Source organism: Mytilus trossulus, chromosome 1 (genome assembly GCF_036588685.1).
Source record: "Mytilus trossulus isolate FHL-02 chromosome 1, PNRI_Mtr1.1.1.hap1, whole genome shotgun sequence".
Lineage (NCBI taxonomy): Eukaryota > Metazoa > Mollusca > Bivalvia > Mytilida > Mytilidae > Mytilus > Mytilus trossulus.
The window spans coordinates 17,115,791-17,142,868 of NC_086373.1; the positions used below are offsets into that span (position 1 = coordinate 17,115,791).

The 27,078-nt window shown below is 32.1% G+C and overlaps 1 protein-coding gene across 3 annotated transcripts in view; it reads left to right on the plus strand.

Annotated features, from left to right (window-relative positions):
* The first annotated feature begins 8,198 nt into the window (after positions 1–8,198).
* LOC134717170 (uncharacterized) overlaps positions 8,199–27,078 on the plus strand; it is a 29,116-nt gene continuing 10,236 nt past the window's right edge. Inside the window, exons 1-14 of one of the 3 annotated variants that reach the window (XM_063579964.1) lie at positions 8,199–10,074; positions 12,293–12,468; positions 14,310–14,530; positions 15,351–15,508; positions 16,219–16,307; positions 16,725–16,944; positions 17,559–17,955; positions 18,534–18,595; positions 18,912–18,980; positions 19,900–19,980; positions 21,693–21,856; positions 22,559–22,775; positions 23,310–23,498; positions 25,764–25,814. In XM_063579964.1, the coding sequence (XP_063436034.1) occupies positions 9,040–10,074; positions 12,293–12,468; positions 14,310–14,530; positions 15,351–15,508; positions 16,219–16,307; positions 16,725–16,944; positions 17,559–17,955; positions 18,534–18,595; positions 18,912–18,980; positions 19,900–19,980; positions 21,693–21,856; positions 22,559–22,775; positions 23,310–23,498; positions 25,764–25,814 (3,129 nt within the window). In that variant the 5' untranslated portion in view covers positions 8,199–9,039. The remainder of the gene's footprint in view (positions 10,075–12,292; positions 12,469–14,309; positions 14,531–15,350; positions 15,509–16,218; positions 16,308–16,724; positions 16,945–17,558; positions 17,956–18,533; positions 18,596–18,911; positions 18,981–19,899; positions 19,981–21,692; positions 21,857–22,558; positions 22,776–23,309; positions 23,499–25,763; positions 25,815–27,078) is intronic. The other 2 variants (XM_063579965.1, XM_063579966.1) reach the window with 2 other exon arrangements.

Genomic DNA, 27,078 nt, shown 5'->3' on the forward strand with positions numbered 1-27,078 from the left:
GTAAGCAAATATTGAATAAACTTTAATTACTATTATGTCTGCATGACTATCTGGAAAATCTACCATTTCATCTAAAGCCTTTTTAATCCATGTATGTGTATGATCATGTATAGTATGTAATTACAAGTACCATATTACATGTATGTGACACAACACTTCACTTTAGGGATTCACGGTTTTGTTTTCGTTTTCGTTCGTTTAGGTATAAACAACTCAGGTTGCAGATTTATCTGGAAATTTCAACAGGCGTTTGTGGAGTGGATCCCCCTTTTTTAAAGTTTGAACACCTTGAATGAGTAAAACTAAGTTAATATAAGTTGAAATATGAAAACAATATTTTCAAATATAATATAAAAACACAAAAAAAAGGGGGACTCACTCCACAAACGCACGTGGAAAATTCGTTCAAACTTTAAGTTCAATTGTGTTTGGATATATAACTGGCTTATTTATCGGCGTCGTAATATTATGTTTAAAGTACAGCTCTATTTCTTGAGATATTTTTATTGCATATTTGTCATTGTAACATAAGGCGCATATTAAATGTTAATCATAGTTTATGAAAATGTCATTTAATGAACATATACAATTCACATTTCTGATTTAATAGAGAGAGATGTTGACCTATATATCTTTTATCATGGCCACTTTAAAAAAAAAACTAGCATGTTTTTCTGTGGTTCGTCTATTTTGTAAAGGGCAATTGTATCAAGAACTGCTAATATGAAATACCAAAACTAACGTCAGAAGAAACAAAAACGAGCTGGCAAAAAATCAGAATCGCATGAACTTTAACGGAGTGAGACTATGCAGGCTATATATCACATCTTCAGTAACGCAAATTTAAAGTTCACATATTTTTTTAATTTAAATGTTGAATTAGAAGTGGGGCCTTTCTTCTATCAACATACGAATTCGAATTTCTAATTGCCCTCCCCCCTTGTCCGTCATCTTCGCTAGCCAAGGATTACGATCCACTTCTCTCCTGTCCACATGGAGATAAGGGGAGTTGACCGTTAAGATGCCTGTCCCTCAATCAATCGTATACTACACAGCAGCAGATATTATGGATATCAGGGGCGGATCCAGTCATTTTAAAAAGGGGGGTTCCTAACTCAGAACAAAAGGGGAGTGATTCAACTATATATCCCAATTAAAATGCATTGATCGTCCAAAAAGGGGGGTTCCAATCCCCGGATCCCCCTGGATCCGCCACTGAATATGATGATTATCTCTGCTAATTCGAACATTGATGAATTTTGATATGATGTAGAGCAAATGAAGGACTGGTATATATCATAGAACTTCGACAGTGAATTTTAAATACATGTGTCTGAATGGAGACACAAACTATTGGGAGATCGTCTGAGGAGATAATACATTGAAATTGCGTACATGTAGAACAGACAATTTGTTGGTGATTCATGGTTGTTTATGGCCATTAACTGGACTGTAAGGCTAGGTTGACATGTTTACTTTAGTCACATACATATATAATGTATACTTTTCAAATAAACCCACGTATACCGTACGTAATAAGTATAGATAAGTATATATGGGTTAAACGTAGGTAAATGGGTTATTAATGAATCCAATCTGCTGATATAAACATGCGATATTGTGTAATATTACTGTTTGTAAAATATTTGTATTCGGAATATAATACTATATTGTATTTATATATAGTGCGAGGAAAGAGCTAGGGGTATATTACTCCAAAATATTTTATCTTGTTATTTTTCATTACTGATAAATACTGTTTAAACTAAAACGGCGAAGACAGAATTTCAAACACTGTATAGTCCAATACACTGTTTAACAAATCATCCACCCACCCTTTTGTTGTTTGCCAATCTATTGGTTGTTTGCTTAATATATACGTTAATTACATTTTTTGAGTTGTATCAGCTCACTTATAAATCATTATAATTTCTCTTTCTTGTAAACAAACTTGATTTGTTCACTGTACATGATGTCAATGATAATCTTAGACATATATAACGGGAGATATCTTTATAAATATACTTTGTATTAACGGCATTTTTTTTACTAGTAGTTTTTTTTTGTTTTTGTTTGTAAACAGATGTTGTTGTGAATTGCATGATCTGTGTATACCTTCTATTAACAGAAAAGACACCGGAGAACAGAAGTAGGGCTCCCATACCAAGTTTAACTCTCGTCTGTGTGATATTGCAAAAAGAATTTTCGAATTCATGAAAAAAATATTCAGACTTAAATAAGTTATATACATTAGTTAATAATGTCGAAATGTAAAATAACTTCCTTACATAAAGTGTTGACCGGGAAAAAATACTATATGAATACATAATAAGATCAATTAGGACAAATGTTAAGATTCATTACATTACATATCAAAACAGGAGTTTTACACACACGCGTTATTCCCTAGGTTTTTTCTTTAACTGTCCAGCAATGATCGGATGTGTGGTGTCTTGTGGTGATGGGGCCAAAAATTTTATATTTATATCACAACTTCATTTACAATGTATTGGTTTGACAATTATTCATGAAGTCACTACTTTTTTCAATACATCATTTGTTTTATAGATAAAGGGAGATGTGGTGTGAGTGCCAATGAGACAACTCACCATTCAAATAACAATTTTAAAAAAGTAAACCATTATAGGTCAATGTACAGCCTTCAACACGGAGCCTTGGCTCACACTGAACAACAAGCTATAAAGGGCCCCAAAATAACTAGTGTAAAACCATTCAAACTGGAAAACCAACGGTCTAATCTATATAAAAAAAAAACGAGAAACGAGAAACACGTATATATTACATAAACAAACGACAACTACTTGTACATCAGATTCCTGACTTATGTATAATATATATATATATATAACTCGTCTAAACATCAACCCAACAATGTTAGATCTGTTTACTCTGCGACTTTTATATTGATGTACATATATCATATATATATATAGTTTAAAAGTAAAAAACACAAAAAATCACATCATAAATGGAATATTGTTTCTGTCTGATGAACCGCAGGAGATGCGGTGAAAGCGCTAACAGAAACAATGTTCGATTTATGATGTGATTTTTTGTGTTTTTTACTTTTAAACTATATTTTCTGTACCAACGACTTTTCATTTATCAAAATATAAATATATATATAGGTTATAGGTTTGAACGTAGATTTCAATTTAGCCTCGTATATATATATGCTTTGACAACTATGCCTGAGACTACTTAGATTTAAAAAATTGTGTTATGTCTTTCCTTATATTTGGATTAAATCTGTCATATACTAGATTATTTTTTCCTTGTGTGATACATACTTTGCATATACATATTGTAAAAACATTTCGAAGTTTTATCATCACACGAAACTTCACTTTATATATTTTGGACAAAGACGTTTAAAAGATAGTTAAGTCATTTAAACTATACATTTAAACCTATCCTTGCTTTGTTTGCACCTCAACTTGGCTGGTTTCCAGATCTACACTTTGTGAATGAAAGAAAGGCTAGGTATTTAAATAGTAATATTTTTACAAATTCAGTCACCGGTGATTCAGTTAAACTATAGGCGAATTTGTTACAGAAAAAACTGGTTTTAGTTTTAGGTTTTAGTTTAAAACTGGTTTAGATTGGTTTTGGTTTGGGTTTCAAAACTGATTTTGGTTGAGATATATTTTATCAAATGTAAAGTTTATCTAAAAAACATTATGTCATAACTACTTGGGCATAGTCGAGTTCAAACTGCGTTGGTCTCTTCTGTACATCTCCAGAATTTCTTTTGGTGAAGAATAAAAAAAATGAATTTGGACCTCTTCTGAAGATATTCTACAGAAGATCAATAAAATATAAATTTTGTTATGTTCGATGACATGAAACTGAGACAAGTGCCTGTGAAAATGACTGATCAAAAACTGAGGTCATCTTAGTTAATCCATATTTTTTCAAGTAACCGAAGTGATTATTTTTGTATAAAGCAAAGATATCAGAAAGTTCTCAAAATCATTTTTCCCTGATGGTACTAGAAGAAAATATTCTAGCCTAACTATTATTTCTTATACAAAAAATAGATGGTCAAAACCTTTGCACTACGACTTTTGAAAGTCTTTTATTGTATATGAATGTATATGTAAGGATATGACGTACAGCAGACGCTTCAGTCAGGGGGAACAATATTTATTTCAGTACCACTTGCAGCTAGCTTTGAACAAACTTCTAATAATTGCAAATATTTTTAGTTGCATGCGTTGAGTCTATTGTCTTAATGTTAGTTGGTCGGTTTCGTTTCTTTTTGTAACTACTGTTTCACTTTTAGGGAAGATTGAGTGCTTTGTACATGTTTAAACCTGCCAATTCTGTATATATGTGCCTGTCCAAAGTCAGGAGCCTGCGAGTCAGTGGTTGTCGTTTGTTAAGTGTGTTCGTTCACTTTATTTTGTACATTAATAGGGCTTTTAGTTTTCTCCTTTGAATGATTTTACATTTGTGATTTATGATTATGTTATAGCCGACTATGTGGTATATGAGCTTTGCTTATTGTTGAGGGCTGTATGGTGACCTATGCTGTGTCATTTGGTCTGTTTACAAACTTTTCTCCTTGTTCACTTTATTTTGTACATTAATTGGGCTTTTAGTTTTCTCCTTTGAATGATTTTACATTTGTGATTTCTGATTATGTTATAGCCGACTATGTGGTATGAGCTTTGCTTATTGTTGAGGGCTGTATGGTGACCTATGCTGTGTCATTTGGTCTCTTTACAAACTTGTCTCTTTGGCAATCATACCACATCTTCGTTATAATATCAACCTCTGCCATATTCTTTATGAACCTGTTTAGTGGTTGTCGTCGGTTCATGTCTCAACTCATATTTGATATTTTGTAAATTGTTTTGTTTTGTATTGTTAGGCCGTTAGATTTTTCATTTGAATGTTTCTTTTTCATGGCCTTTTATAGACGACTTTTAAAAACAGTATCTGGTTTTGTCATTGTTGAAGGCCTTAAGGTTGCCTATAATTGCTTACATCCACTTCATAGTTGGTTAGTTGCCTCATTAGCAATAATATCACATCTCTTGATTCTTACATTATATACCTGATTTTTAATCTCGTGTTTTCCTGAACATGCATGAAATATTTGTCACTGGGCGTTAAAAATTAACATCAATTTAAACTTGTGTTAAATAATCCTTGACACTGCAGAGAGAAATGCGTATTTTTGCTTAGAATTTAGACATAAAAAATTAAAAAAAACTCTCATTTATTATTGGTAAGATACTGACAGACACACCAATGCAGTCAAATTATAACAATCTCTGTTAAAAAGAGATGTGCACACTGTATACCAATATCAATGAATTATCAATGGTGGTTCACCATACCTAATCACATTTAACTTCAACATGGTACCTGTCAAATGTTTCAGTGTTCATACCAATTCGAGAATGGAGCCAATTTTTTTTTATTTCACAATGAGTTGTGCTAATCTTATGCAACAACATATATACCAAAAATCACTGACTTCGAAATGACAACTTAATCACAAATTTCAACAATTCTAACAATTTCATAAGCTTTTGTTCTCAAAGCTAATTCAATTCATTTCAGTTATGAGTTCTAGTAATGCTTTATACCCATTTTTTTATCTGATTTTTATCTCATGCATAAAGTTAATCGTCATCTCAGTATTCAAGTTCCAATTTACAACAAATACAAAAATTAACAATTTAAAACTTTTTGTAATTGCCAATTATTACAAGAAGGTAACTGCCAGACTGAAAAATAGCAATAACAGTTAATACAAATAAATGACCAAACAAATACATGTAGTGTTCAGAATTAACATTAATTATCTATAAAAAACTATGTGAAGTTAAAAAAAACACCAAACACCAAAATGTGATACTAGTACATTGTATTAAAAATCCACTAAAAAGATCGATTTGACCATAGAATCTGCAAAATAAATTTCACGACCACTACACTGCATCAACATTGCCGCCATTGTAAACCCTAAACCGAAACCACAAACCACCCTTGGACATGGTTTGAATAGTTTCTGGAACCAGTTTGAGTTTGAGAGTAACAAACGGCAAACCAGTTTAGGTTCGAAACTAGTTTCAAACTGGTTCTCATTAACAAATGGAAAGTTTAACAAACTAAAACTGGTTTTGCACTAACAAATACGCCTTATATATCATATGTCCGTATACACTGTCTCTGGACCCATACCCTAGCTGTCGGGACTAAAATGAATGACAACAAACCGGTTTTGTGAGACTGGAGCAATCGCATAACATCTATATCATGTTTTGAAAGTGAAAGACGTCGTACTCAATCTATCAATCTGGTCAATCTTTATTCTCAAAGCCCGTCTATCATCGAATAATAAGATTAACATTCTTGTCTGGCCATATGTAAATATATAAGAAAACACCTGTGGTGAATCGTTTTTGATCAGGATTATAAATCCACATAGTTATTAGTAATACATGAATACGAAGACAGGATAGTGATTCTCCAATCAGACACAGTTGATATATCAAGAGTTCGGTAAAGAATATGCGCGATTAATTGAAATTCCCAACTTTTTTTGTTGGCCGAAATGACGATAATGATTTTTCTTACATGTATATACTGTTCCTGGCATTAAGCGCATACTATGTGTTTTTCGAATGAACCAATCGCAGGGTTAGATATCGTACCTGCGCTCAAACAAATTAGAATAAAACATGTGAGAGCATTGAATCATGACAGATATGATATATACCGACCGTGCAAGGGCTGTATAGCCAGTCAAGGTCGTTAAAAACTTCCATTTGTTGTATGATACATCTGGTTGAAACACACGCAATGACTATAAGGAGTTTCGGGAAAACTTCTGAAAGCGACAATAAAAAAAACCAATGGTATGAAATTAAGTTCTTAGTTTTGTCCTCTTCTATTTTCAATATTTTTAGAGCTAAAAAGTCGATAAAAGCCACCAATTTTTTACCAATTACTTTTGGACGTTGGTATGAACTATCGTTTGTTACTCTCCCGGCGGGTCCTATACGTCCCCGAAACAGTCCAGAATTATGTTATGTTATCGTTATATGGGTGTTTTACAATGTTCTTGAATTAAGAAGATGCTCAACAGATTTACATGTATGCAATGCATTTTCCGCAAAGTTTGAAAATCTGATTACCGGCTATGTTAAACAAACATGTTAATCCAAATTATCTTCGTGAGCTCATCGCTAGGAATAACTTACTGAATCATAAAAAATATATACTAAGGCTTTATACATGTCAAACACTTTAAATTGGGTATTACAACTCGCGGCCTTTTTAAAAAATCACTACAAATGCTGAAACCCAAGAGCGATAAAATACCCACTGTATAAATTGATGATAAAAAGGTGTCTACATGTCATCAAATTGTTTGATTATTTTTTTATTTATTTTTTAAGTTTCTCTGATATTCTACAGAAACACTACCGTAATAATGTGAATTCCAGGTATGGATATAAATCTTATATCATTATAATAATTCTCTGTGATTTATGATTTGTTAAATGAGCTAGAAAACTGTATTCTGTTTTTTTTCTTCTTCATGCCATTGTCAGTTTGTTTTAGACTTCTGGAAGTAACCTTTATCTATATTTCGCCAGAAACGAAATACTTAATATATAATTATATATATGTCTCTGCTTTTTCTTATATTATGATGATATCGTTTTTACACTGTGCCATAAAAATCTATTCAAATACCACTTGAAATTAAGCAATTAGCTTCTATCTCATTGTCGTTGTCATATTATACAAAAAAAAAAGAACGCGTAACGCAGATCGGTTAAGCCATGAAAATGAATAAAATTTTGAATGCAGCAAGCCCCGATTGGTACTAAATCTGTTGATACAGCAGTGATCAGCATGCAGTCTTTCAATCATAACATGTTCAATCATCGCTCTGCTTCCGTGTTGATCAAGTCTATACTTTTTGAGTTTATTTAAAACGAAAAAATTGATCTGATTATAACTGAATTTCTTTGGTGAGATAATTATTTCTTATTAACTTTTTTTTTTTTTTTTTTAAATCTTTTCGGTAGCTAATCCCTCTAATGAACCCCTAACGGGATTGAACACGTGCTTTGTTGATATCCGGCAAATTGCCAAACTATTTGAACTAAAGTATTTAAAATATAGTCCTTCTTCACTGCGTAATATAACAGAAGATTCTCATGTCTTTATGTTGAATAACATTTTTGAATGAAAAACTAGATGTAAAGTTTATGAATTAGTTCTGTTAATATAGAGGGCATTGACATTCTTACAAATGACATTACAGATTATACCGCAATAAACAGGATTGACAAGGGACTATTTTCTAAGGAATGAGTCGTCGCCATAGATGAACAAGAAAAATGGAGTTTCTATGTCTTTATCGATCTTATAGATTACCATGAAGATAGCAGTTAAAAAGATAATGTTCCTTTTGTATATATGGGAATTAGTTAGTTAAGTACTGGCGTTAAACTGTGAAAAACAGCTGCAGTCGTGTCCCGGAAGTGGGTATTTTCTGCTCGTTCTCATCTGTCAGAATGAATAATTTTCATGACGGAAAGATTATTATTGTGTTGGCATAATGAATGGAAAAGTAGATTTATTAGTGTCCAATGAGAAAATTGTGGAAGGTATCGTTAAAGACGATTACGACTCAAAATTATTGTCATTCCTTTGTGAGAAACATTGTTTTCATTCATTCCAAAAAAGAGGTCACCGTCATTTGACCTGGTGCGCGAGACTTCATTTTTTTCATCAACAAACGGAGACGAGACTGTCGCTAGTCATATAACTTTTGTATAAAGAAGTGATAATTTGCATTTTAATACTATCATTATCTCATTATTTTAGATAAATATTATATACAGAGAAGTATATATGTTATGTGAAGTAGCACAGTGACCATGATAACTTACCCTATGAATATCATGTTTTACATACTTTTGTGAAGTTTAAGAGATACTGACTCTTAAGCAAATAACAATATCTTTTATTTTATTATAAAAAATGAGTAAAAAGTTGCCTATGGCAAATGGGGAATTGTCACATGAAATTGGTGAGAATAAGCATGTTGGAAAGGGATTGTCACATGTTTCAAAAAGTTTGAAGAAGGTAACTGACATGGGACAAAAAATAACACATAGAAAAGATAGTGCAATGCCAACAAATTCTCAAAAACAAAATCAGTCAGAAAACACTTTACCTAGAACCACTTCAAGAAGTACAAGAAATGTCCCTTGGAGGACAAGACGTTGTGTGTCAGATGATATTTCTGGAAGAATCGATGTAGACAAGCATTCATCATGTGTATCTGGATTAAGACATCGTACCCGTGAAGGAAATAAAAAAGTTGATACAGTGGGTAAAGATCGTTCTTTGAGTTTACCATCAGAAACCATTGAAGATGTTGCGAAGCACATTGATTCTGATAAGACCATTAACAGTAGAGGTGCACATGTCAAGTCAAAATTAAATGACAGTGATTTGAGTAAAAAATCTACAGATAGTGGTTCTAGTAACTGCAGTAATAATTCAGAGGAAAAAAAATTCAAAATTGTTCCTTCAGAGGATAAAAATCCAGTTAATAATGCTTTAAAGTTCACAACTGTTAATTTGAATGGTGGGGGTGTTGATATAAATGATGATGTAAGTGGAAGTAAAAAGCAAAAAATACAAGAAGTTCGAAAATTTACCAGATCTGTGACTATTGACAAGACTGCATTGTTTATTGATCCAGAGGGTTTGAAAACAGAATCGGATTTAAATACTTTAGATAGTAGTGTACATGTAGGTATCAGTGATGATAGTTACAAGGTTTCTAGCAAAGCTTCAGAATCTGATATTCCGGAAACTCCTTTGGAGTCTTTAGATGTGGTTCAGATTGTACAAAAAGTAGATGAAACTGAAGAGAAAGCAGTGTCAACATCACCTGATGGTCGCTTTTTCAAATTTGATATAGAAATTGGAAGAGGTTCTTTTAAAACTGTGTTCAAAGGTCTTGATACAGAAACAGGAGTTGCTGTTGCTTGGTGTGAATTACAGGTATAAAATACATGTTCCAGTGTGTACATTTAACATGTTGTACATTAATATAATTAATAATTTATTATTGTAAAATTGAGAATGGAAATGGTGAATGTGTCAAAGAGACAACAACCCCACCATAGAAAAAAACAACTGCAGAAGGTCTTCAAGGTAACAAGAAATTCCCGCACCCTGAGGCAACCTTCAGCTGGCCCCTAAACAATTTTTTTATTATTGTACATGTATTTAGGGCTCTCCCTAAGAATTTTTACCACTACATTTTTGGTTTGGACATATTCAATATTTGCAAAAATAAACCCTTGTTCACTTATCAATGATCTAAAACAGATAGTCTTCTATTTTAATTTCTTTAAATGAAGCAATGATTTTTAGACTCAACTCACAAATTTTTATTTATTTCTGGATTAAATCATGACGACTCATCTTTTCAGTCATCACAATTGGACAGGGTCTGGCAGAAGGGTAATGTACATTGTACATGCATATGTATAAAACTTCAAAGACTCATACTTAATTCAGACATGTACATTTTTTGTGTAGCTGATATAGATACTTTTTATCTAAGATATTAAAGAAACTAAGCACCTGCATACAAGATTCTTGTATGCAGGTGCTTAGTTTCTGTTTGACAGTTTCTGTTGTCTTTAGCCTCATTTTCATTGTTCATCACCTGCTTTATTCTATACTCTGACCTTGACCTCATTTTATAGATCATTAATCATCTGGTTATGTCAGTTGTCAGTATAATTTAGGTACATTTTACCATAAACATGAGGTCTGTGTGTCAGTGACCATGACCTCATTTTCATGGTTCATTTATTGCATACTTACCAACCTCTGTCTCTGACAATGAGAAATCATGACATGATGATGTCAAAAAGTCTTTAAAAACAAGTGATCGGACTGTTACATGTATATGTACAAATCTACATGTATCTATGTTTATTTGTGTCAGGAGTTTCAAAAATGTTAGTCCATCTATAGTCTATTTCCAAATTTGAAAAAAAAAACACTTTAAAATGCTCACATTTTTTTTAACCCAGATGTATAATGTTATACCATTGTTCGTCTAACTGTCTGTCGTCAACATGTCAAAAATAAGCTTAAACGCTTTAACCAATTTAACTTCATATCTACTGTCGTGAGCTCAATAACTTAAAATGCCTTCATCAATTTGCAAGATACTGTACTTTGGTTTAATGTTTATACAAATGTTTATGAGCATGAGCTCCTTTTCGACTTTTAAAATTTCGAATTTTTCGTTTTTGGGTTTTATTCTGACATCATGTATATATTTAGAGGAGGATTTTTTAGTTTTTCAGACAATACATGTAACTCAAAAATTCTTTAAGCAGCTTTCCTGAAATTTTGGTGAATTGTTTATATCTATTGACGTACAAATGGGAGTTCCCTTACAATTTTTATCAATTTCAAATTTTAATTTTACTAATTATGTTTTTTTTTTATTCATTAAAAAGGGGTATTTTCCAGTTTTCTGACAAAAGCTTAAAACTGCTTTCAGCAGTTTTTATGAAACTTTAGTATATCGTATATATCTATTTTTCATGTTTTTGTAAAGCTACAATTCAATTTTTAATAAATTTTAGATTTTACATGTCCGAGTTTTATGATAATGTCCTTAAAGTGCTTTGAGCATATACATTTCTGAGATGTCATAGAGAAGTTATTGAATTTAATTCTTTGAAAACACAACACATATCATGCGATTATGGTGCAGCTGTTTATTTGCTTCTTAATAGGATAATTTCATATTCAGTGATCAAAATTACAAGTAACAATTTGTAAATATAAACCTATGTACATGTAGGTCAAAGTACGGTCTTCAACACATGGCCTTGACTCACACTGAACAGCAAGCTAAAGAGGGCCCCAAAAAGGAATATATGTATTCTTAGGAGTTTTCATATTTACACCAAAATTAAAGGATCAGGAAACATTTTGTGTCCATACCTCTGCTGTATAAGTTTTTATGAGAATATTATGTTCATTGAAATCTTAGAGGGGTTACACTGCATACACATAATATCAAATATACTGAGAAATACACTCCATGAACACGATGAAATGGAGTTGCTATTTTTGATTGATTGGTAGATGGTTATTAAATGTCCAGCAGCAAATATATCATGCATAATCATTATTCAGTGTAATATTACCTCAATTTATAAGATACATGTATGTTTTTAAATTGTAGGACAAAAAATGGAACAAGAGTGAAAGACAACGATTCCGTGAAGAGGCAGAAATGCTCAAAGAATTGCAACATCCAAATATTGTCAGGTTTTATGACTCTTGGGAGGAGAGCACATTACGCAATAAAAAATTCATTGTTCTTGTCACAGAATTGATGACTTCTGGAACATTAAAAACGTGAGTATAATGTATATTTTGAAGTCAGTCTTATCATTAAGTACAGGTTTACAATAAATTTAGCCAGTCCAACCTTCTTGAAGCATCAGTATCTACAGGATAATAGGATTGAATAATTCGTTGCGTTTTTAATAGTTCTAATCACATATATGTTTGTTCTTTAGATAAACTAGGTCATGTAGGTTTATATCCCTATAATTAGGGCCCCGCCGACTAAGGCGGGTCGCCCTATAGTGATCAGTCTGTCCGTCCGTCCGTCCGTCTGTCCGTCTGTCCGTCTGTCCGTCCGTCTGTCCGTCCGTCTGTCCGTCCGTCTGTCCGTCCGTCCGTAACACTTTCTTGTCCGCTCCATATCTTGAGAACCGTTATGATTTCAAAGTTTATACTTGACATCCATTTTAACCAACACCAGAGGGTGTGTCATGATGTATGTACAACTTCCTAGGTCAAAGGTCAAGGTCAAAAACTTTGGTTTCAGTTGACAACCCTGTGTTCTTTGGTGAAGATCGTGTCCGCTCCATATCTAGATAACCGTTATGATTTTATACTTAATACTTAACATGATTATTAACCAACACCCAAGGGTGTGTCATGATGTATGTAGAACTTCCTAGGTCAAAGGTCAAGGTCAAAAACTTTGGTTTCAGTTGACAACCCCGTGTCCTGTTATGAAGATCGTGTCCGCTCCATATCTAGATAACCGTTATGATTTCTAAGTTTATACTTGTCATCTATTTTAACCACCACCAGAGGGCGTGTCGTGATGTATGTATAACTTCCTAGGTCAAAGGTCAACGTCAAAAAAACTTTGGTTTCAGTCATCCCCGTGTTCTGTTGTGAAGATTGTGTCTGCTCTATATCTTGAGAACCTTTATGATTTCAAATATTATACTTGACATCCATTTTAACCAACACCAGAGGGTGTGTCATGATGTATGTACCACTTCATAGGTCAAAGGTCTGTCGGTCTGTTGGTCTGTCCATCGCTAACAAATTTGATCCACACTATATTTTGAGAGGACAGCTGTTATTATTTCATACTTTATACCTGACAAACATTTTCAACTTAACATATATATTAACCAACACCAGAGAATGTGTCATAATGTATGCATCCTAGGTCAAAGGTCAGTCCGTTGGTCTGTCCATCCGTTCGTTGTTCTTAACAAATTGTGTCCGCTCTACCTCTCGAGAACCGTTATTATTTCATACTTTATACTTGGTGGGTGTTAATATATTGAAGGCATAATTCTAAAAATATGTGACAAATATCAATTGGGCAGCACCTTTAAACATATTGTTCAAACATCAATCCATATATCCAGAAGTCACCTTAGAGTAGTCAACAATGAGTTCACATCATGCAGTCATATCACTATTATACTATGAAAGTAAGTTGAGAATATTTATCAGTTTTAACTTAAAATCTTAGAATAAAATCACACATGAGACTATGTAATAACTTCAAATAATGCTTCATATCAGATTATCCATACAACTTATTTACCACACTTTATTGACAGCGGGGCCCACAGAGATGGCTCCCATCTCAATGATATCTAGTTATTATAATGTGTGGTTGTCAATTTGGAAGGACTTGGCTTACACGGAGTAATAAGTTATTTTAAATTTGACTCAATTGATGTCTAAATAAAAGCATCATGACCTTAAATCCTGTAGAAAAACTTTGCCTGTAGATTATGTCTGACTGTGTTCTATAATATTGTAAAAGCTGCTGTGTGATTGATATTTATCTCGCATCTCCCTAAATCAAATAATTCATATACATTTAGAAATATATTTATCACTATAGCTGTATTGTTGGTTTTTATTTTATCCAGATACATAAAGCGGTTGAAGAAATTGAATACCAAAGTATTGAGGAACTGGTGCAAGCAAATTTTGAAAGGACTTTACTTTCTCCATACAAGATCTCCTCAAGTTATACATAGAGATTTGAAATGTGACAATATTTTCATCACTGGACCAACTGGATCTGTAAAAATTGGAGACTTGGGACTGGCAACATTGAAAAACAAATCTTTTGCAAAAAGTGTAATCGGTAAGTTGTTAACTAATATAAATGTCAATGTTGAGTTATTGAATTTGCATTTATATATATATAATAACATACATGACACATGAATTTTTTCCTTTGTAACAAATAGTTTTTTTGCAGCATTTTATTTTTATGAACTTTGTGTATATATTGATTTTGTTGCAGATAAGTTTAGGTAAGTTTAAATTGATCATATAAGTTAATTGATGTTACAATGACGTATTAACAATGTAAAAAAACATTATTTTTTTTTAACTTTTCAAACATTAGATTTAAGTTATTAAGAAAATTTTACAATTATAAAAACTAAATGTTTACTAATTCAAAAAATATAGGACTCTACATGCATAATTTCTATTTTTTGGACAAATCAAGGTTGAAGATACATATGAAAATTACAGGCTTCAGACACACATGGATTTATATTTAATCATTTTCATTTTCAGTTTTATAGAAATTTGAATTGAAAAAATAATTTTGTACATTATTTTTTGAATGTTGAAAAAAGGAAAGATCTTTCTGGCGATAATTGAAGACTGTAATCCATTGTTCTACAGCATTTTTATTTTTAACTTTTACCTTTTATTATAGCATCTCTCCTATTTGACTTCCTGCCTTAATGACAGAAAAGGTAAGACCACCAGGTAAAACAAATAAAATGTGAGGGGAAATATGTGTACTGAATGATCTCTATGTTAACAAAACATTCTATTTCAGAGAAGGAGAACTATTGGTAAAAAATCACTAATCTTCTTTTCCCCTTCACATTTTCCCTTGTAGATTCCAGCAAATGGTACAAGAAGCATCTTCTTATACATTTAAGGTACCCCTGAGTTCATGGCTCCTGAGATGTATGAAGAGCATTACGATGAATCTGTTGATGTCTATGCCTTTGGTATGTGTATGTTAGAAATGGCCACATCAGAGTATCCATACAAAGAGTGTCACAATGCTGCCCAGATCTACAGACGTGTTACCACAGTAAGTCATTGATTTGAGAGAAAAAATCTGTTGATTCAAATCAAGAGAGAACCAACTGCTTCAATTGGTAGTTTGATGGTGAAAAATTAAGTTTTCTGGCGATGCATTAGCTGAGTCAGTGAATTTGCAACCATCAAATCACCAATGATGCCGTTGGAGCTTAAAAATACTATATTGCTGTCTCCATTTTAATTGAACTGACAGAAAACAATGTCAAATCATACATTTAAAATCTGTCATATGTTGTGTACATTTTCATAGCTTCAATTGTGAATTGACACCATGAAAATTGGTGACATTATTCAATAAAAATGAACATTACAAACACTGTTGCTTCAGAATATATATATTTGATGTCATGATGATCTTGTCAACATTTTACAGTAAAAATATAAGAATGGACTTTTGCATTAGATAATGAAAAGACCATGAATTCAACACAAGAATAACACAGTATGACCATTACCATGATTACAGTATAATTAATGAATGTTTATTTCATGTTAAATGTAATTAAACCTGTTTCATGTATATAACTTACAAAAAAAATAAAAATATTTGAATTTACAACAGCCAATGTTACATGCATATTAAGGACGATTCATTGATTTGATTTCAAACAGAAGATATAGAGAGTAATATTATGCACATATGTATGCAAGTTAATAGTATCAGTTGAGATTTTCATGCCTTTATACATTTATCTTTAGGGTGTTCCTCCAGATGCTTTAGAAAAGGTTGATAGTCCATATATAAAAGACATAATTGAGAGCTGTATACGATCAAGAAAGGAAGAGAGGTAAACAAAGTTATATAGAAATTTATTAGACACGAGTAGACACAATATATTTTCGTAAGAAACGCAGATCGCACAACTAGCAAAACTTTCATTTTGTTGTTTAACTTTTAGGCTCAAATCAAAAAGTCTTGTTTTCAAGACAAGCATCAGATAGTGGGTTTTAAATATCTTGTGAATTACTCTGGAAAGTTGCCTTACAATCACAGTTGACTGTTTTACTCAGACTTCTTATGCACAAATGATTAAAATAACAACATTGGGTAGGTGCCAGCCACATTTCCTTCCACAAGTTAAAAGACCTTAATGTTAATTCATATTTGCTCTATTTTTAAACATTTGATAAAAATGCAAATTATCTATTGTGATATTATGTTATAATTATTTAGTTAAATTATTTAATCTTATCTTATTTTAAAGATATTCAGCAAAAGATTTACTCCAGCATGACTTTTTCTTGGATGACAATGGTTTACGACTAGAAATTGTCAAAACAGAAGATGGTGAAACAGAGTCAGTTCAGTTACAACTACGAGTGGTAGACCCTAAAAAAAGAAAGGACAAGCATAAAGAGAATGAGGCGATCCAGTTCGGATTTGATTTAAATAGTGATGATCCAGATAAAGTTGCTCAAGAAATGGTAAAAATATGTTTGGCTGGTGTAGGGATGCACATTGTAGTCTGTTTATTTCAATTGAAATCATGTTTATTCTTTATCACTTTTCCTTTTTGATTATAAAGCATTGGTGATCTTTTGATAGCCAGATTGCCTCAAGTGTAGTAGGTTCTTGATTCATTTCATGGAAAGGTCAATTTTCTAAATATTCTGATCCTCTGCTAAACATGTATTTTTTAAGAATTATTTAAGAATAAGAGCAGTCAAAATAATGTGTCTGGATAGAATGACATGTCTTCCTGTAGACGGTTTCATATTCATATTCATATTACAATAATAATTATTACCAGATTTCCAAAGAAAAATATTACTTATTACATGTAATTTGGTGATGGCCAGTGGGCGTTAGGTTGCTAAACAGTGTGTCCTTATAACCTGAAATAACTTAAATTAAGATATGTTGTTTCCTGTGACCTAATTTAGATCTTGTGTGATTTTAGCTTTTAACTTTGTTGAGTTGTAGACAATGCTCAATTACACATTACAATGAATTACTTTCAACATTGTAATTAATTACAGCTAACTATAATTATATTTTTAATTTCATCAAGTCTGATCTCATTTAAATCTATTTTTAGGTAAAGTCTGGTTTCTTACAAGAAGAAGATGTCAAGTTTGTTAGCAAGCAGATCAAAGACAGAATTGGTCAGTATAGAAGCAGAGGGAATGTTACAGAAAGTCATAGTAAGACAACAGAGGTAACACATGATCCTTTACCGACTCAACCTCCACAACTGCAACATGCCCAGGAATCTGTGCAGACACATGACCTGTCCCAGCAACAAGTTCAGCCTCATTCTGAATCCCATATCCCGGCAACAACACCATATAGTACAGTTCAGACTCAGACTTCAGCTCCTGCCGTCATTCAACAAAAGTCTTTTGAAATAATTTCTGAAAAAGTAGAGCATTCAACTAGTGACCATCAGTTAGCAGAATCAGATTTACAGAAAACAGACAGTCTACAAGATATTGGTAAACATTCAAATTGAAATAGAGGTTATATCAGTGAAAACTTTCTCTTCTTATAACTATCAGGGCCTATAAACAATTTAGAATTGTACCAAAGTGATCAATGTGTTTTTGTTTGTCTGATCTATCCTTTACTTTTTGTATGAACATAATGTTGAAAATTGCCTGTGTGGTCTCATGAGAGCGTGCCTGCTAAGAGTTCCCCAGGCTGTGAGTTTGATATAAGGGATATGTCTTCTCTGAATAAAAAATCTCATTTTTTACATATTGACATTTTTCTGGAAACAGGTGTATACATGCTAATCATTTAATAGTACCATAGTTTAAAATCTTCATTCTATGATTCTATGCTCTTTTAGTTGTTTTTTCCAAGCAGTGATGTGACCAATATCATGGTAGAGAAGTATTGCTTTTATTAGTAGTAAAATCAATAAACAATCATTTCAAAAACTAAATTGATTTTAAAAATATTAGTCGTATATAGACGTGCCAAAATGAAATCTCTTTTGTGCTTAAGTGGTAAAATGATAAGTGTTGATTTGATTCTTCATGCTACTAATAATTTGGTCATTGTATTCTAGCTTCTGAAGGTTCTCCTAGACAGAACATGGACGATGTTACCAAAGATTTACTGATTGTTAAGGTAAGAATAACAAAATCACTAACCTCAAGTTAGTATTTAAAACTTGTGAAATTACTTGTTAAAACTTAAAACCCTTCAAGGCTGTTCCATAAATACAAATATTGAACCCAGGAAACATACACCTTGGAAGATGAAAATTATTTTATGGAAGAGTGGTTCATTTTAAAGATGAAATTACTGGACTTAAGAGAATAAATACATGTTCCTGATAATTTATACTGGCCTTGGTAAAACTGATTCCATAAATTAGCAATTTCTGTGCCACCTCAATCCAGCATGGTCCAGTAATGTTCTGTGTTGAATTTTTTTTTTACAGATGTCAGAACGAGAAAGATCAGAAAGTCTTCCATTGATAATAAGGGGTGAACAAGTACAAGATCAACAGGTATATTTCATACCAGACCAGTTTTCAGTTACTAATAACACCACAGCATGACTGTACAGACTATTATTTATAATATTACTTTTGATTCAAATATTAGTCCTTTAATGTTAGTATAAATGTTTTAGATAGATTAATACTATTGTAAGGCGGGGGTATCCTGTGAGTTCACTGGCACTTCAAATTCTTCAAATTGAAATTATATTTTGTTTCCATTACCTTATAAATTATACAAGGTATCCATTTGTATAGCTGCTTGGTTTTAGAACTAGAACTTGATAATTTGAAGAAAAAAGAATTGTTGTAATCATGATTTACATGTAGAAGGCTATTTTAAAGGAACAATTATTGAAGTAAACAGTGAATATTACCTTTATTTAAAACTGGAAAAAACAGATCTAATTGTGTAAGAGTGTAACATTATCAGTAAAACATTTTTTGATTGAATTTTAGGGTTTAACCTATAATGGTTTTTCTTTTACAAATCGTGACTTGGATGGAGAGTTGTCTCATTGGCACTGATACCACATCTTCTTATATCTATTTAATTTGTTCTTCTATGGGAACTTTTGGTAAAGACTAGAAGCACTACAGTAGAACTATTGAAATATCAATTTGGAAACAAGAAAATCAGTTTTACCTAACTTAAATCTTGGTTAGTTACAGCATTTATTAGTCATGTTGGGCTATGATATATTAAAATACATGAGTTAAGAATTTCACAACAAACCCTTTATTTGGGCATCAAAATGCCAACTCTGAAGTTTTTATTGGCCAAAATTGACAAAATAATCTGTAGTCTCTATATCAATTTAAGCAAATTAGCCAAATTAAAAAAAAATCCCTCCTACCTTCCACAATAACATATTAACACACTGTATTTATATAGATATATCAAATAATATTATAATATACATCATAGGTGCAAAGTTCAGAAAATACAACAAACAAACAGAATGTTTTGCCACAAGTTTCATCGACCACAAATACGATTTTGAAGAAGGTGTGAAAAACCTCCTATGATCCAATCAAGTTGAATCAGTGTTCTGTAATTGTTAAAATGAAATCTTTGATGGAATATATGACAATGTCTTAAGCAATATTAGCCTTCAGTTACGTGTTATGTAAAAAATTAATAATGTCTTTGATATTCAGTTTTTATGTAAATGTGAAAAAGAAAATTCAGTAAAATTAAATTTGTTGACATCAATATAAGACCATAATTTGAACTTGGATCAACTTGATAGGACTGGTTCTATGTTGTTTGGTGTTCACCTTTGTTAGATAATGTCTGCACCCTAGAAACTCAAAAATCTACCCTTCAATTTCATACTAATATTATTGTTTTATTAGTGCAAGTAATGTCGAAAGTTTAGTGTATTTTTTTTTTGTATCTGTGTTTTTCCATAGACATGCATGTCTAATTTTTTCCATAGACATGCATGTCTAATTTACTGCATCTACCAGTCTGTGCCAAATGACATTTGTCTGACTGTCCTTATCAATAAAATATGCACAATTCTGGCTACTCAAAAAGATTTAATGTTCAAAGTTGTTGCAAATGTCTCAAAATCGTGCATTTAAATACTGACCAAGTAATAATTAATTGATATCAATAAAATGCAGACCAGATTCATAGAAAATATGTTATAATGTGGGATTTCTCCAATGTATCCAATTAAATCCAAAATTTTGGTTGGACAAGTTGTTCAAGTTAGTCAGACCAAATATCTGTCAGGCTTTTGTTCAATGAAGTGCAGACTGGGGTCAATCATGTAGAACTGGAAGAGTGTGGATTTCTTTTAATTCAATTTTACCCCCAATATGCATTTACTAGCATGTCAAAAGTTTTATCTTTACAATGAGTTGAGAAGCGTTGGAAGGCTCTTTTTTCTCTCACGCTACTTTTTCAAACTACAGATTCGTTCAAAATTATAGATTTTATCTGGCAAAAAAGCAAATTGAATTGTTTTGGTTCTTTCTTTTATGTCTTATTTCTTTGGTTTTAAAAACAACAACTTCCAATCAAATTATTTTCATAACACATAGTGCCTTCACTTCCCCACTCTGTAACTTCTGTAGATGGAAGTACCCAGGTATTTTATATGAAATATATCCTCTTTGGGTTAAAGAATATTAATTCTGCATTTTGGAATGTGAAATATACCTTGCTTTTTGTAAGAAAAACCATTTATACATATATGAAATGTAACTAAGCTTTAATAATTGAAGCTGCATCTTATAACAGCTTTGTAGTGTCAATGTGGAGATCATTTAGTCTATCTACTGGTTTAAAAGGTTTTGTTTACAGTAGAAATTTAGATATTTACTTGATCATTTACATGAAGTAAATTTGGTCTATGAAATGATTGTAAGGTATACATGCCACTCTGGTAGGGTTCATTTTACCTTGACCTTGTTTTCATGCAGCATTGATAATGTAGATAGTTTAGTTCTTCTTTAAGATTTTAAGGATAAATTCAATTATTTTCTAAAGCAAAGCAGGAAAGTCATTTCAGCATCTGTTTATGTTGGTAAAATAAATTTTTGAAATGTTGAAAATGTGAATTTTTCATATTGTAAATTGTAATAAACCAGTTGACTGATATGACATTGAAATTGGGGTATGAAAACATGTTAGTTAGAAATAATTAATTAATTATTTTAATAGTTATTTTTTAGTAAATATCATTAATAAATTGTGTTGAATTTCAGGGAACAAACTTAGAACAACTGAACATCACAGCTGCCCAACAGTTTCAAGGCAATTCCCAGAAGTCTAAATCTATGGGTCCAGTTTCTGCATCTTCATCAATGTCTGGTATATGTACAAGTCTATCTATGGGAAATCTGAATGACGATCACTCAAATCGAGAGAGGTAAAATTAATGTACAGCTGATAAGCTCATCAAGCCCAAAGTACAAGGGTGAACTATAACCATCACATGTTGTTATTACTTTGTCTGCTTTCAATAATTATTTTTTATACTTAAGTGTTTTCTTGAAACTCGTGTGCAGTTTGAATAAAATTCTTGTTTGATAAACTAAGATATGCAAGGACCTGTGCAAAATATTTTCATATCATTCTGATTGGCATTAAACAGCTTCCTGAGGCAGTTATTGATTACAATTAAACTTGACACTGGCAAACCTCTCAGTCCAGCTGTTTCATGAAATTGGGTTAAATTTTGGCTCACATCACCTGGTCCAAAGGCAATAGCTAAAAAAATCAAATACTTTGGATTCATTATTAATCATTGGATACCAATTTTCCTGTCTTTTTATGGGTAGAGATGAACCACAAATTCTAATGTTCAACAGAAAACATATTTGCAATATGCTTTGTATACAGAAATTGTCAAAACCACGAAATCAAATATCCACGAAAGTTTTCGGCAGTCCACGAAAATTGATACCAACGAAAATAAATGAATCCACAGTATGTGAAACAAAATTTTTCTATAGGAGTTATTGTCCTGAAATGATGAATATCTTTACAGTTCAAAAATTATACTGAAAAAAAGGGTTGAAATTGCTTGTTTTCTTCTTTTTGACTTCAAACTATCAATATGTGTTTTCAGTGAGAATGAATCAACAACTGGAAAGGTGGATGAAAAGAAACGTAAAACCAGACCAAAAAGACGCAAAACTCTAGAACGGTCTCCAAGATTGACAGTATTGAGTTACGATGAAGTAGAAGGAGAGTTAGAATGTAGATTAGAATTGTATAATAAAAATACAGTAACATTCAAGTTTGCCACAGCCTACGACAAGCCAGAAGAAATAGCTGAAAGCTTAGTAAGTAAAAGCTATATTGAAACCCTGTGAATGTTGACCCCTAAGATTTTAGATAATTTGATGCAACTAGACTTCTATATAAGTTTGATATTATTCCATAACATAAGATTGTCATCCTATCTGATTGCCTTCACTTTTTAAAAGTAAAAAAAAGCCAACGAGTTAATGATTATCCTTCAATGACCACCGGAACGTCTCTCTTGTTTTCTTTGAAAAGAAACGATGCATTCTGACTTTAAATAGAAAACCAAACTGTGACCTGAATTCATGTGAACTATATTTAGCCCAATGTAAACACTGACTTTTCATCCTTGTTTATCGTGACCGTGACTTTGTGAAAATACGTCTCTCGGCTGCCTGTAAACATTTGAAAAAGAAATTTTTTTCTTTTTTCTTTTATATTTTTGTAAGTGAAGTAGCCGGCACTAGAAGCCACCGTAAACGGCAGATTTCCGCCAGCTACCGGCTTCAATGGAAAGCACTGGTAAGAAGAAGTTGCAAAAATATTTGAACAATATGTTTTATAATTTTCAGGTGTCTGAAGAAATTCTGCCTGGTCAACAGTCTATCATGGTGATCACTTTATTACGAGAGGTTATAAACATGGTTACAGAGGACCCAAAGAATGCTGTATCACAGTGTCTAAGTTACGTCAGTACACCATCATCTAGTCCTCAAACTGTAAGGAAAAGCAGACCAGTGTTTGACTCGGATACTTCAAAGGTAATTTTATAAGAAATTTATGTTCATGACATGGAATGTAATCTAAATTTCAATAGAAGACAATTAGGCATAAGTTGGCTACTGATGATAAAGGTAAAAGTAAACATCAATTTAACTAGCTTTTGAATCTTTTTTTGTGATTTCATTAAGACTATAAAACATGGAAGTCATGCAAGCCTTGATTATTGATGTATTGAAATGAAGGTTTACTCCTTTCACAACTTCAAAAGAGTTGATATAAAAAAAGTCCTGCCATTTGTTTACCTTGGGATTGGGTGGACCTCCTCTCTTTAATGAGAATGTAGGGGCATTGGGTTTAAAAGTTTTGAAACTTAACTTTTCTGAAGTCTTTTTCATTTTTCTTCTGTCTAGGTTTTGTTCATTTCCTTCATTATTTTTATACGACCGCAAATTTTGAAAAAATTTTCGTCGTATATTGCTATCATTTTTAGCTCACCTGGCCCGAAGGGCCAAGTGAGCTTTTCTCATCACTTTGCGTCCGGCGTCTGTCGTCGTTCGTCGTCGTCCGTCGTCGTCCTGCGTTAACTTTTACAAAAATCTTCTCCTCTGAAACTACCAGGCCAAATTAAACCAAACTTGGCCACAATCATTATTGGGGTATCTAGTTTAAAAATTGTGTCCGGTGACCCGGTCAACCAACCAAGATGGCCGCCATGGCTAAAAATAGAACATAGGGGTAAAATGCAGTTTTTGGCTTATAACTCAAAAACCAAAGCATTTAGAGCAATTCTGACATGGGGTAAAATTGTTTATCAGGTCAAGATCTATCTGCCCTGAAAATTTCAGATGAATCGAACAACCTGTTGTTGGGTTGCTACCCCTAAATTGGTAATTTTAAGGAAATTTTGCTGTTTTTGGTTATTATCTTGAAAAATATTATAGATAGAGATAAACTGTAAACAGCAATAATGTTCAGCAAAATAAGATTTACAAATAAGTCAACATTACCGAAATGGTCAAATGACCCCTTTAGGAGTTATTGCCCTTTATAGTCAATTTTTAACCATTTTTTGTAAATCTTAATTATCTTTTACAAAAATCTTCTCCTCTGAAACTACTGCGCCATATTAAACCAAACTTGGCCACAATCATCATTGGGGTATCTACTTTAAAAATTGTGTCCGGTGACCCGGTCAACCTACCAAGATGGCCGCCATGGCTAAAAATAGAACATAGGGGTAAAATGCATTTTTTGGCTTATAACTCAAAAACCAAAGCATTTAGAGCAATTCTGACATGGGGTAAAATTGTTTATCCGGTCAAGATCTATCTGCCCTGAAAATTTCAGATGAATCGAACAACCTGTTGTTGGGTTGCTACCCCTAAATTGGTAATTTTAAGGAAATTTTGCTGTTTTTGGTTATTATCTTGAAAAATATTATAGATAGAGATAAACTGTAAACAGCAATAATGTTCAGCAAAATAAGATTTACAAATAAGTCAACATTACCGAAATGGTCAAATGACCCCTTTAGGAGTTATTGCCCTTAATAGTCAATTTTTAACCATTTTTCGTAAATCTTAGTTATCTTTTACAAAAATCTTCTCCTCTGAAACTACTGCGCCATATTAAACCAAACTTGGCCACAATCATCATTGGGGTATCTAGTTTAAAAATTGTGTCTGTTGACCTGGTCAACCTACCAAGATGGCTGCCATGGCTAAAAATAGAACATGGGATAAAATGCAGTTTTTGGCTTATAACTCAAAAACAAAAGCATTAAGAGGAAAACTGGCATGGGTTAAATTGTTTATCAGGTCAAGATCTATCTGCCCTGAAAATTTCAGACGAATCGATAGTCAATTTTTAACAATTTTCATAAAATTTGTAAATTTTTACCAACACTTTTAACTGAAACTACTGGGCCAATCATTATAGATGGGGATATATGTACGCAGCAAGAATGTTCAGTAAAGTTAGATCTACAAACATATCACCATCACCAAAACACAATTTTGTCACGAATCCATCTGTGTCCTTTGTTGAATATTCACATATACAAATGTACCAAGGTGAGCGACACAGGCTCTTTAGAGCCTCTAGTTATATGTTTGAGGGGTTTAAAAAAAAATTCAGATAACCTTTAAAAATTGTTAACCACTCTGGCACTCAATGAATGGAAATATATATTTCTTCTCCTTTACTTGAGAAATGAGATTATTTTAGAATGTTTTCCCTTCTTTTTTTTAAAATGATGATAAGATTAAACCTAAAATGAGTGCATTTCTCTTTCCTTATGAAAGGAATCTGTGTTCCGAAATCTGATCCGGAAGAAGATTAAGCAGAATGAACAGGTTTGTTGCATCATACGGCATACCTGCTAGTCAAATTATCATCTGTTTACTCAGGACACATTAATAATGAATGAATCTTGTGTTTTCACATAATGTACATTTTTCATCAATATAACACTTTAAAATTCATACAAAACAGACATGAAAGATGTCAAATTATATTTGGGTACCAATATGATATCTGGAGAGAATGAAGCATTTGTTTCTTGTTTTATGGATATCTATGTTAGCTAATCTATCCAGTTTTACCATGTTTACATAGAGGTTGAGACATTGGCACTTAAGATCCTTGAGAAATTATTATATGGATATACACAAAACATGATAATGTTTTACCATTTGTGCCATCTGAACTTCTTCTTGCAATTTTAAAACTGGGGCTTTTTTCCCTAAATATTAAATTGTTAATTTAAAAATTATATTACCTCTGCTATAAACACTAGACCAACTATATATACAATTCTTTTTCTAGATGTATGGCAAAATCTTTTAAATGATTTGTGCATATCGACCCAACATGTTTGATTATGCCATATGATAATTTTAAGGTCACTAGGTTAAAGGTCAAGATCACAGCAGTAGTTGAAAGACTGAAATTATTTTGGTTTCCAGTAGATATATTTTGAACCTTATGCCTGGATTTAAAATGTCTTGGAAAGAACATGACCCTGATTAAATTTTTGTGATTTGATTAGACTGATTTTTTTTTAAAAGTTTCATTTCTAGATAATATCAGAAATCATCTCTTTACCATGTTTTGTTGGATAATGCATCTTGAGGTAAATAGGCAAGGTGGCAGCAGAATTAATAAGACTGAGATTTTGACATGATTTTCTGATAGCTTCAACAATAACACTTGTTATTTAAAACATGTAACTTATTCTGGTAATATTTTTTTAAATGTTCAATAATGAAGTAAATTGTCTGAACTTATCATTATAATCTCATGTGTTAATACAGGGACAGTTATTAGTGATCTTAACCAGATTTCCATTAAAATTATTCCAAATGTCTGAATTGTGTAAATTCTTTGAAGTTAAATATAAAATATATACACAAAGCAACTTTTAATTTTCATAAAACAGAATTCTTATAATGTACTATGGATTCATTATTATTTGTTAACAACCAAATTTTGTGGATTTGATTGGTTAAGACTAACAATGAATCCAAATGATCTACAAATTATTATTTCCTATAGGCTTTGTGTGGAAACTTTTTCAAAAACCATGAAATGAAGTTTCCGCTAAAATTACCCCCCCCC